Raw genomic sequence first — 12,279 nt, 5'->3', positions numbered from 1 at the left:
GGGTGGGGAATATTATAAGGCATTATCTATAGGTATGTTTGGCATGGGCAAATTCTATTTCAATTAAGTGATCTGAAAAACAACTATCCAAGAAAAAATAGTTAACTGGCCCACTAAATAATCCAATAAGCATATGACCTTATGTTCTGCAGCAAAGAGATGGCTCAGAAATTTCTTTATTAACTAAATATTTTGAATTGTTTTCAGTTCACTGAGATTGTTTCTCAAATTGCTGATGATGTATTCCCATTTTTAAATATGTTAGTATGCCTCTTTTGAGTATTGGTAAATTTGTCTTAAATAAATATTTGTATGATTGCAAAGCAAAGTAAAGAAATAAAGATTACTGTGTCAGGAAGTAGAAAAATTGGGCATCAAAGCATTTTGATTTCAGAGACTGACAGTGCTTTCTAGAATTCTGACATCTTTATCTATGGGATTTAAAAATTGAGGATAGTCAGTAAATTTTTAGCTTATTGCAAAAACTTTAAAATTTGAGTCCTCTGTGCCATCTTACCAGAAGCCTTTTTGATTGTGTTACTTTTGAGAAAGAAATTTAAGGAGAAATACAGTTAAGTAAATCAAGCCTGTAACTATCTTTAAAATTGTTGCTGTCAAGAATTTTTCTGTATTCCAGATAGTGTTTACCTTCTCCTTCAACCTCTTCTAAAAATAACTTGCTTGAACAAAAGTTGTATCCAATTCTGAAAGTTCAACAAATCCTTCCTTCCTTCTGCCCCCTTCCTCCCTTGATGTTTTGCATCACAGTTTGATAAATATCTGAACACACTTGTAAATTACTGTACTGCTTTTGTTTCTATTCTGAAAAACATGATTTAAACTGAAACTAAGTCGTATTGGTATCTTGACCACATGTATTACCTCTGCATTTATACAAATTCTGAATATATTTGCTGATACCTGATGTAAAAGTTGTACATGCTTTTTTAAAAAAGGAAACCTGCAATACTGTCAAGGTTCCTGCTAATGAACCCAACCAATTTAGCACTCCAAGACTTTGCTTTCCCAAAGAACTGTTTTATTGAGTATATCATTTCAGCACGGATGAAAACAAAACTAGCTTTAAATATTTCCCACGGTTTCAGTATAATTAAAGAATAGATAATTCCCTCTCACATGGTCATAGGTCATCACAGGTCACATTGTCCAATTAGGTGTTCTGGGATCTCCTTGGCAACTCCCCTCAGTCTCAGTCTTATAGCTCATCTATTGAGCTCACCTTGGTTCCCATGGGATGGTCTGTTGTTGTGTGGTCTGATATTCCGGACTCCCCCCCACCGCACATTGTGTGGGAATCTGAGAAACGAAAAGGTGGCTGCGGCAGACCTGAACGTTTCGAAGTTGACACCTGGAGAGTCACACAGGAACATCAGATTAGATTTTAGGTGCATATGTAGAGCCTCCTCCTCCTCCTCCTCCTCCTCCTCCTCCTCCTCCACCTCCACCTCCACTTCCTCCACTTCCCTTTCCCCCCCTCCACCCTCCCTCCATTTCCTTTTGTTCTTATTGTTAAATCAGATTCACCTTACTAATAAGTTTATTGTATTGCTTCTTTTTGTTGTTGTTGTTGTTGTTGTTGTTATTATTATTATTATTATTATTATTATTATTATTATACAATTGTATCACAGCGGCCAGTTGTTTTGCCGGATTTGGCATTGGTTACTAGTCGGGCCCCACCCAGGGGCCTAGGACGTCGTAATGTATTTTCGTAATATGCGTGCAGATCCAAGCTGTGCGGTTTTTTGCATTTGACTGATGGTGATTTTGGCCTTAATGGCATTTGTGCGGATAGCTTGTTCTTGCGCAGCCAGGATTAGTGACTCTGTTTCTTTCTTTAATGTACCTGTTGTTAACCATAACCAAGTTTGTTCACTGTCCACTTTATCTTTTATTTTTTCCAGAAATTGGCCATGCAGTGCTTTGTTCTGCCAACTCTCCATTCTTGATTTTATCACATCTTTTCTGTATTCTTGTTTCGTCTGTTCGGCCTTCAGTAGATTTTTGTTCTTTACTTCGATTAATAGATGTTCTTGACTTTCTTTTAAATAATCAGCCAGTGCATGTTTTTCTTCTTCAACTGTTTGCTTCACTTGTAATAATCCTCTGCCACCTGATTTTCGGGGCAGATATAATCTATCAGTATCACCACGTGGATGTAAACTGTAGTGCATTGTCATTAGTTTCCTGGTTTTTCTGTCCAAAAGGTCCAAATCAGCTTGTGTCCAGTTAACTATACCAGCTGTGTATCTTATAACTGGTATTTCCCAGGTATTTATGGCCTTGATTGTATTTCCACCATTCAATTTAGATTTCAAAATTTTCCTAACTCTGTTGGTGTACTCTCGCCTGACAATAGTTTTTACTTCTCCATGCTTGATGTTATCCATCTGCAGAATGCCTAAGTATTTGTAGGCTTCATTTTCTTTGCATTTAATTAGTTGGCCATTGGGCATTTCAATTCCCTCACATGCAGTGATTTTGCCCCTTTTTATGGATACAGTGGTGCATTTTTCCATGCCAAACTGCATTGAAATATCGGTGCTGAATACTCGGACTGTGTTTGTCAATGATTGGATTTCTATTTCTGACTTTCCATAGAGTTTCAAATCATCCATATATAGTAAAACTATTATTATTATTATTATTATTATTATTATTATTATTATTATTATTATTATTATTATTATACAATTGTATCACAGCGGCCAGTTGTTTCGCCGGATTTGGCATTGGTTACTAGTCGGGCCCCACCCAGGGGCCTAGGACGTCGTAATGTATTTTCGTAATATGCGTGCAGATCCAAGCAGTGCGGCTTTTTACATTTGACTGATGGTGATTTTGTCAATTTTTAACTGTTTTAAATGTAATTCCAGTGCTTTTGGAATAGCACCCAGTGTGCCGATTACCACTGGAATTACCACTGCTGGTTTGTGCCATAATCGTTGAATTTCGATTTTTAAGTCCTGGTATTTCGCGATTTTTTCATGTTCCTTCTCGTCGACCCTGCTATCACCTGGTATTGCGATGCTATGATTGTAACCTTATTTTTCTCAACCAGTGTGATATCTGGTGTATTATGTGCCAGTATTTTGTCCGTTTTATCTTTTATTTTTTCCATGCAATGCAATGCTTTGTTCTGCCAACTCTCCATTTTTGATTTTATCACATCTTTTCTGTATTCTTGTTTCATCTGTTGGACCTTCAATAGATTTTTGTTCTTTACTTCGATTAATAGATGTTCTTGACTTTCTTTTAAATAATCAGCCAGTGCATGTTTTTCTTCTTCAACTGTTTGCTTCACTTGTAATAATCCTCTGCCACCTGATTTTCGGGGCAGATATAGTCTATCAGTATCACCACGTGGATGTAAACTGTAGTGCATTGTCATTAGTTTCCTGGTTTTTCGGTCCAAAAGGTCCAAATCAGCTTGTGTCCAGTTAACTATACCAGCTGTGTATCTTATAACTGGTATTTCCCAGGTATTTATGGCCTTGATTGTATTTCCACCATTCAATTTAGATTTCAAAATTTTCCTAACTCTGTTGGTGTACTCTCGCCTGACAATAGTTTTTACTTCTCCATGCTTGATATTATCCAACTGCAGAATGCCTAAGTATTTGTAGGCTTCATTTTCATTAATTAGTTGGCCATTGGGCATTTCAATTCCCTCACATGCAGTGATTTTGCCTCTTTTTATGGATACAGTGGCGCATTTTTCCATGCCAAACTGCATTGAAATATCGGTGCTGAATACTCGGACTGTATTTGTCAATGATTGGATTTCTATTTCTGACTTTCCATAGAGTTTCAAATCATCCATATATAGTAAATGCGAAAAATTTTCAGCTTCTTTGGCTGTTTGGTAGCCTAATTTCATTTTTTTTAAGATTACTGATAGTGGGATCATTGCGATGATGAAGAGAAGAGGTGAAAGTGAATCACCCTGGAACATTCCTCGCTTGATATTAACCATTCCGTTGATCTCATTCCCTACTGCCAACTCAGTTCTCCATTGTTTCATCGCCTTTTCAGTAAAGGATGTAAAATTTTTGCTAATGCCAGTTGTTTCTAAGCATTTTATGATCCAACTATGTGGCAGTGAGTCAAATGCCTTTTTGTAATCAATCCAGGCCATATTCAAGTTCGTTTTTCTGTTCTTACAATTTTCTAATATCATTTTATCAATTAGAAGCTGATCTTTTGTGCCCCTGCTCCTTCTTTTGTTACCTTTTTGCTCTACTGGCAAGATGTTGTTTGTTTCCAAATAATCCATCATGTTATCTGCAATAATGCCTGTGAGTAATTTGAAGGTTGTTGGCAAGCATGTTATTGGTCTGTAGTTTTCAGGTGTTGTTCCTTTAGTTGCATCTTTCTGAATCAAGTATGTTTTTCCAGTTGTCAACCATTCATCAATTTGGCCCTTTTGTAAAATTTCATTCAGTTGCCTGGCCAATATTGCATGTAAACTGGTCAGATATTTGAGCCAGAAACCATGTAATTGGTCCTTTCCAGGTGATGACAATTCTTTACCTTTTTAACTCGATTTTTGACCATCTCAGTTGTTATTTCTAATACTTGCATTTGTTTGTTGCCAATGCTTTTCTCAAAGTCATGTATCCACTTTGCTTCCTTGTTGTAGTCCTTTGCATTTTCCCACAATTCTTTCCAGAATTCAACTGTGGCCTGCTTTTCTGGTTTTTCACTTTTGGTGTCACCATTCACATTAAGACTTTGATAAAAACGCCGTTGGTCTGATCGAAATTGCTGATTTTGTTTATATTGGATGATTCGTGCCTCATATCTTTCAATTTTTCTAGCTGTTGCTGTTATCTGCTGTTTTACAATCTCTACAGCTTCATTGATGTTTCTTGTATCCAATCTATATCTTCTGATTAGCCGATCTATGATTTTGTTGTTTTTAAGCCGTTGCTCATGCATGTTCTTTAAGTTACTAGAATCTGCCCTTAATTTTTTGATTTTTTGTTCTAAACGGATTTTCCACTTTGGCTTTGATGCTTTTTCTGTTGTGTGACTAGGTACTTTAATTTTAATGCCTAGTTCATTAGTGACTATTACAGCTGCGCTGTACATTAACTGGTTTGTTTCCAAGATGGATCCCGGTTCAATTGTTGAAAACACTGCACTAACCATTTTCATGATAGGAGCCAAAATTTTCTTAGGCACAGTTTTTAGTGATGGTAAACATTGCCTTTCCTCATTAAGCAGAAAATGCTCCATGATCTTATCCTTCAATTCTTTTTGTTTTTGAGTTAGTTCATCAGTTGGTTCAGTGATAACTGGTTCTAGTGGTGGTGGTGTTATTTCCTCCCCGAGAGCTTCTTCTGGGTGTTCTACTATAATGTCTTTAGTTGTGTCTTGGATATCAGTTATTTCTGCTTGTGATATTGTTTTTTTGGTTTTGCAATTTGCCTGAATTTCCTCAAGTTCAACTTCACTAAACACTTTATTCCATATAATAAACCGCCTTTGATCTGCTAGTCATTGTTCACTAACATTTGAATCTGGATATTGTTCTTTCCATAATTCATACATTCGCTTTAAATAACCTCTTTTTTCTGGCTCTGAGTTGTAGTAACAGACCATTATGGTACGGTTTTCATCTGCACTATATTTTTGTCATTTTGTTGGCTGGTCCACTTGTAGCCCACTTGGCGACGGATGTCCAGGGACCCCAACATCCGCCGCGGCCCTTGTTAACCCGCGCAATGACCGATGCGATATAAAATTTTTATTCGTTTCTTTCACCATATTGTATGGGTTGGCGGGGTTTTTTTGGGGGGGCAGTTGCCAACCTGACCCCAACCCTCCTCCTTTCTCATCTGGGCTTGGGACCGGCAATGGCGGAGTTGTTGTTGTTGTTGTTGTTATGATGATGATGATGATGATGATAATGATGATGATGATGATGATGATGATGATGATGATGATAATCTTTGGTAAGATTCACAGCCGTTGGGGTGGTTGGTAGCTCAACAGCTCGAGTCCTAACCAGGGACCTAGGAACTGTTAAGGTAACATTGGAGGATATAAGCTGTTCCAAGTAGGGTGTTTTTTTGTAGAATCAGAATGTTCAAGTCTGATAAATTTAAAATTTCCATATAGCGAGGTAGCCCTTTAGGTATTGCTCCAAGGGCTCCAATTACAATCAGGACAACACATGATTTCTTTTTCCACAGTCGCTCAACTTCAATTTGCAAGTCCCGGTACTTTGTGATTTTTTCTTGCTGTTTATCTTCACTTCGTGCATCTCCAGGTATTGCAATGTCAATGAACCATACTTTTTTCTTTTCAACTATTGTTATGTCAGGTGTATTGTGGGCCAAGTGCCTGTCAGTCTGAATTCTGAAGTCCCACAAGATCCTGACTTTCTCATTCTCCAAAACATTCTCAACCTGATGGTCCCAATGGTTTTTGCTGTACTCAAATCCAAACTTTTGGCACAATTTCCAGTGAATGATCTTAGCAATGCGGTCATGGTGTTGTAGGTAGTCAGTTTGTGAAATTTTGCTGCACCCACTGATCAAGTGGTCGACTGTCTCGTCTTTCTCATTACAGAGGCAACATTTGTTGCTGGTGGTAACATTTTGAATTTTTGCCTTCATGCAGTTTGTGGCCAGGGCTTGTTCTTGAGCTGCTAAAATAAAGCCTTCTGTTTCTTTTTTCAGTGCTCCTGATCTTAACCAATTCCAATTTAGCTTTTGGTCAGCTTTGCCTTCAATACCCAAGTATTGGGTATTAGCCAAGTATTGGCTATGCATAGCTTTGTTTTTCCAATTTTCAGCTCGCTTCTCAATTACTTCTTTCTTATATTCAGCTTTTGACTTAGTTGTCTTTAAAACGCCTCCTTTATTTACTTCCTTCATCATTGGTTCTTCACTTTTCTGGATGTAATCATTCAAGCTGTGTTTTTCTTCTTCCACAGTCTGTTTTACTTGTAGGAGTAAATGATGATGATGATGATGATGATGGTGATGATGATGATGATAACTTGCTTTATTTTTTCTCCCATAGGTGAAATGAGAAATGATCTATATATCATAATAGAAAGAGGAGAATTTGAAAAAGGAGGAAAAAGTGTGGCCAGAAATGTGGAAGTCACAATGTACATTGTGGACAGCAGTGGACAAATTTTGAATGTAATTTCTGTTTAACTTCTTTTTAAAATTATAAATACTATTTCAAATTACAACTTTTATAATGGGGAACAACCCAGAGATTATGCCCCTGGGTGACTAACAGTAGGATTTTTTAATGTCTGAGTTAAGATGTGCCGATTCTGCTAAATAGAAATCTATATGTTAGGTATTGACATATTATTACATTAGTTTCAAACAATCTCTTGTTAGGTCTGCATAATTAATGTAATGAAACTGAAAAGAGATCATGAATTATGCTGATATTGGACTGGAGCTGGATCTGTCTGAAGTCAATAGCTTTAATTGTAATTATCAGCTTCTTAGTGAAAGATGCATGGACGTTGTATTCTGTGGATCTGTCTGTTTCAACCAATGTATGCTGTATCCAAGGTACAAACCATTGATGGAAATCCTAGTAATGTCCCTAGTTTCCAAGAGCAATCTTAAAAAGCAGGGATGATATACTCAAATCTCCTAGTCACAAACTTAATGGCATTCTCTTTAACATGGCAAAAGAACGCCAGTACATTTCTAATGTCTAAAGAGTGATATTATATCCAAACACAGTGGATTATACCCAGTCTTAATCCATAGTTCCATTAACTAACTGGCAAATATAACACCTTCATGGTTGATTCTGACTAGGCAGCCATACATTTTTGGATCATTACTTGGAACATAGACAGCGTCCAGTTCAGTACTAACCTCCAGTGCTTTCACAAACGATAGATATTTTGGACCCTACCCAAGGCTATGATCAAAACAATTGGGAAAAAAAGATAAAGTAATAAAAATGACCTATCTAGGATCCAACTTCAGGTTTTTGAGGTTTTTTGTTCCTTCTATCTTCAATGTGAAACCCAGTGATCAATTCCTAGCTGAGAAAGCCATAGAAATAGTGCCACTGGCTGACAATCTTTTAAGTGCATTAATTTTTTTTCATAATTTATTTAATTTGTCAAATATGTACAAGATAGCAGGTATAAATATGAACATGGACATGAACGAAGGAAATGAATACAAATAAATGGGGACAGTAGGACAGGGATGGTAGGCACGCTGGCGCCCCCTTTATGGACCTCTTAGGAATGGGGTGAGGTCCACGGCAGACAGTTTAAGGTTGAAGCTGTGAGGGTTTGAGGATGTAACAATAGAGTTGGGTAGAGCATTCCAGGTGTTGACCACTCTGTTGCTGAAGTCGTATTTTCTGCGATCAAGTTTGGAGCAGTTTACCTTGAGTTTGTATCGATTGTTTACCCGTGTATTATTGAGGTTGAAGCTGAACAAGTCATTGACAGGCAAGACGTTGTAGCAGACAATTTTGTGTATATGCTTAGATCAGACCGCAAGCGGCACAGTTCTAGATTGGAATTTCAAAATTTCAAACCTGGTGGCATAAAGGATTCTATTGTGAGTAGAGGAGTGGAATACTCTTCTCGTGAAATACCTCTGGACCCACTCAGTCGTATTAATGTCTGATATACAGTGTGGATTCCAGGCAGATTAGCTGTATTCAAGAATTGGTTTGGAAAAAGATTTTGTATTTTTTTTGTGTTTTTACCTAAAAAGAATAGGGATTGGAAAACATCTTAAATTTTAAGTGGATAAATTGGCATGACAGAACTATCAATTTTTCTTGAAGAGATTAAAGTTCATCTTAAACTATGAGAACAATTTTGATTATTTTGAGAACAAAATAATCAATCTGGATGGTGAATATCATGCCCTCAGAATATCAAGTAGCTCAATGTTTCATTTCCTTTTTTTAATTTGACTAGTACAAAAGACAGAGATGAAGAGGCAGAAAGCATGCTGATTCTTCCATAACCAGATGTCGATGTCAAACCGGATGCATCACATCCAGGCCACGCCCACCCTAGCTCCACAAAGGCAAAAAAGGCACAATACATTGTGCTATGTCACGTGCTGCGATTGAGTTTGACACTTGTATTCCAGAGGTTCTAGCATTCTGAGTGCATTTGTCCATTGATTTACCATGTGCCATGCAGTTAGAGTGGATTACCTCCCCCAGGGAACATAATGTCACCTCAGATCTATGATGTAGTTTTGGTGTAGATCATCTTAGCTTCCCATGGAACACTGACAGACAAATTTAAGATATCACATATGCCAGCGATGGCGAACCTTTTTTGGCTTGTGTGTGATAAGTGGGGGGAAGCGCAGGGGGGTCGTGTGCGGGTGTGCTGCACCCATAATGCAATGCGTGACCCCCCCGTGTGCATGCACCCACTACTGGCGCGACCCCCCATTTTTTGCATGCTTTTTTCGCCCTCCCCGGGCTCCAGAGGCTTTATAGGAGCCTGGGGATGGCGAAAACAGCCTCCCCTGCCCCTCGGATGCCCTCTGGAGGCTTCAGGGACCTTCAGGAGGCTTCCCTGAAGCCTCCGGAGCAGTCAAAATGACCCTCCGAGCAAACCGAAAAACCGTTCCCAAATTTCTGGTTTGCCCATAGGGCCAGTTTTTTTGCACTCTGGAGGCTTCACGGAAGCTCATGAAGCCTCTGGAGGGCCTCCAGGGAGCTGGGGGGGGACTCTTTTTGCCCTCCCTAGGGTCCTATACTGTAAAGCCTCTGGAGCCTGGGGAGGGCAAAAAATGGCTTTAAAAAAGGGTGAACTCAGCTGGCCAGCGCACAGGGCAGTGCCTCACATGCCCTGACAAATGGTTCCGCGTGCCACCTGTGGCACACGTGCCATAGGTTCGCCATCACTGACCTATGCTTTTTCCTTGAGAAGGAGGAAGGAAATTAGGCTGGTGGTCCCTCTTCCTGAGATACTTTTTTCCAATCAAACCAATAATCTATAACGCAAAACACTCTGAGGGATTATCTGTCTCTGAATGTCCATAAATCAAGATATACATGCTATTGGAGTCCCTTCTCATATAATGGCCCCACTTAAGCTTTTCACCTGGTTCTGAAAATGTTACAAATCATCCTTTCAAAGTTATCAACCAAGTGAATGTAAATCTGTTACCTTGAAAGTGACCTTCCTCATTGCCATAATGTTATCCAGGTACATCTTTGGAGATGGCAGTCTAATCAGCTAATGAAGAAGTCTGTGATCATGTTCACTCAGTGGACTTATGCACAAATCCCTCATGCATGCCCAAAGTAAACTCCATTTTCCACAGGGCACAGTGTAATTCTGTCCACATTCAACCGCTGCCTTAGAACAACATTCTCCCAAGCTGCATTTTTGAAGAATAATAAATGCAGGTAGTCCTTGAGTTAGGACCACAATTTCTCTTTCTAAATGAAAGAGTTAAACGTGAGTTTTTCCCCATTATACAAATTTTCTTGAAACAGTTAAGTGAATTACTACAGTTATTAAGTGAATCTGGATTCCCCATTGACTTTGTTTGTCAGAAGGTCACAAAAGGTAATCACATGACCCCAGACACTGCAACCATCATAAATATGAGTCAGTTGCCAAGCTTCTCAATTTTATTTATGTTATCATAATTATGCTACAATGGTTGTAATTGTGAAAAATAGTTGGGTCACTTTATCAGGGCTGTTGTAACTTTGAACTGTCACTTAATGGACTGTTGTAAGTTGAGGACTATTCCAAAAGAATCAAAAAATGGTTCAGAGGATCACATTATTTCCTCCAGGCTTGTCTTTATCACCTACAAGATGTTTTCCCTACCTCTGATTTTTTTTAAAAGAGAAGAACAGTATTTAAATGAAATCTGAAATGAATCATTACGTAATTGTTCCACACAGTTGCGAAGCAATTATATTAGACAGATTTCTCTCCCTCCCTCTCCCTCTCTCTCCCCCCTCTCTCCCACACACAGTTTTCCTGATTTCTTAAGTTTGCATTATTATTTTGAATACATTGGGGGGGGGGGAGAGAAGACTTATTGTGGTATAGTGAATTTCAGAGAAATACCCAGAATCATCATAGAGTGAGTGTAAGGGTGGTTATGTATATTGATTGAATGAACAAATGAATGAATGAATATGCTTCCTCATGACAATTAGAAAACCTGATATAATTTTTTTTACAAAATTCCTTTGCATAAAAAATGCATATAAAATATAACAATGCAATAAGTTGCAAAAAATCTAGTATTAAAGTTGCAGACAAAATAAGTTAAAGCAAAATAAATGTAAAATGAGAAAAAATGAGAAACACTGAAAATGATATAATGCAGATCCATGCCCAAAAGAAATATTGGGCACAGTAGTCCCAAAGATGTTTTTTTAAGAGGCAACTGGACTTTCTGGTTTTTCTTTGAAGATCTTTCGCTTCTCATCCAAGGAGTTTCTTCAGCTGAAGAGAGCAGAAGAAGCTTCTCTGATGAGAAGCAAAACATCTTCAAAGAAAAGCCAGAAATTCCAGACAACCCTGACCTGAATGTCCGAGAATCCCCATAGACATTTGGGCATGGTAGATTGATGAATGAAATAATACCATGGACCATGATAAAGGATTCCCTTCATGCTTTATTACTGAGTGAACAATAAGCATTTTTCCTGCCCTTACTGGTATGTAAATTAAATTTACCCCATTCTCTGTAATTGCCCCTTCTTGTGCCTTTCAAAATGGAAAACAAAACGTTTTGTTCTGTTTATTGTAGATCTTTCAGGATAATGACCATTGGTTGTACAACTGAAGTAGTTTTTTTAATACTTTCTTTTTAAGGATTTTATCTCCTTCGGCTCTGGAGAACCACCAGCCTCTGAATTCCATTCTTTTGTGTTGTATCATAACAACAGTCCCAGGTGGGCTGAGCTGCTGAAACTACCTATTCCAGTGGATAAATTCAGGGGATCACACCTTCGGTTTGAATTCCGGCACTGTTCCAGTAAGACCTATTCGGAAGTGGTAGTGATTTTAAATTACAATCTACATTTTTTTAAAAATGTTCTTCATACCTGCTGATTGAGGAAAGGCTTTCATACGGGCATCACAATTAAAAAAAAAAACCGCAAGTATGCACTGAAAACAGCAGCTTTGCATTAGAATATTCTGCAAAAATAAATGTATGCCTGTAACTGAAGATTAATTATGCTTTCAAACACCAATGATCCAAGAGGCAAATGTACAGATAATCCCAAACTTACGACTGG

General features: G+C 38.1%; 1 protein-coding gene across 4 annotated transcripts in view; it reads left to right on the top strand.

Moving 5' to 3' along the window:
• DOCK4 (dedicator of cytokinesis 4) overlaps nucleotides 1-12,279 on the top strand; it is a 345,383-nt gene that overhangs the window by 176,577 nt on the left and 156,527 nt on the right. For all 4 annotated transcript variants that reach the window (XM_087723617.1, XM_087723614.1, XM_087723616.1 and 1 more), the window contains exons 14-15: nucleotides 7,057-7,181; nucleotides 11,852-12,014. In XM_087723617.1, the coding sequence (XP_087579743.1) occupies nucleotides 7,057-7,181; nucleotides 11,852-12,014 (288 nt within the window). The remainder of the gene's footprint in view (nucleotides 1-7,056; nucleotides 7,182-11,851; nucleotides 12,015-12,279) is intronic.

This window comes from Thamnophis sirtalis, unplaced genomic scaffold (genome assembly GCF_051295495.1).
Source record: "Thamnophis sirtalis isolate CommonGarterSnake01/CBP01778 unplaced genomic scaffold, rThaSir2_p1.2 scaffold_9, whole genome shotgun sequence".
Classification (NCBI taxonomy): Eukaryota; Metazoa; Chordata; class Lepidosauria; order Squamata; family Natricidae; genus Thamnophis; species Thamnophis sirtalis.
The sequence above is the reverse complement of the archived record's forward strand: the minus strand, read 5'-3'. Positions and strand labels throughout refer to the sequence as shown.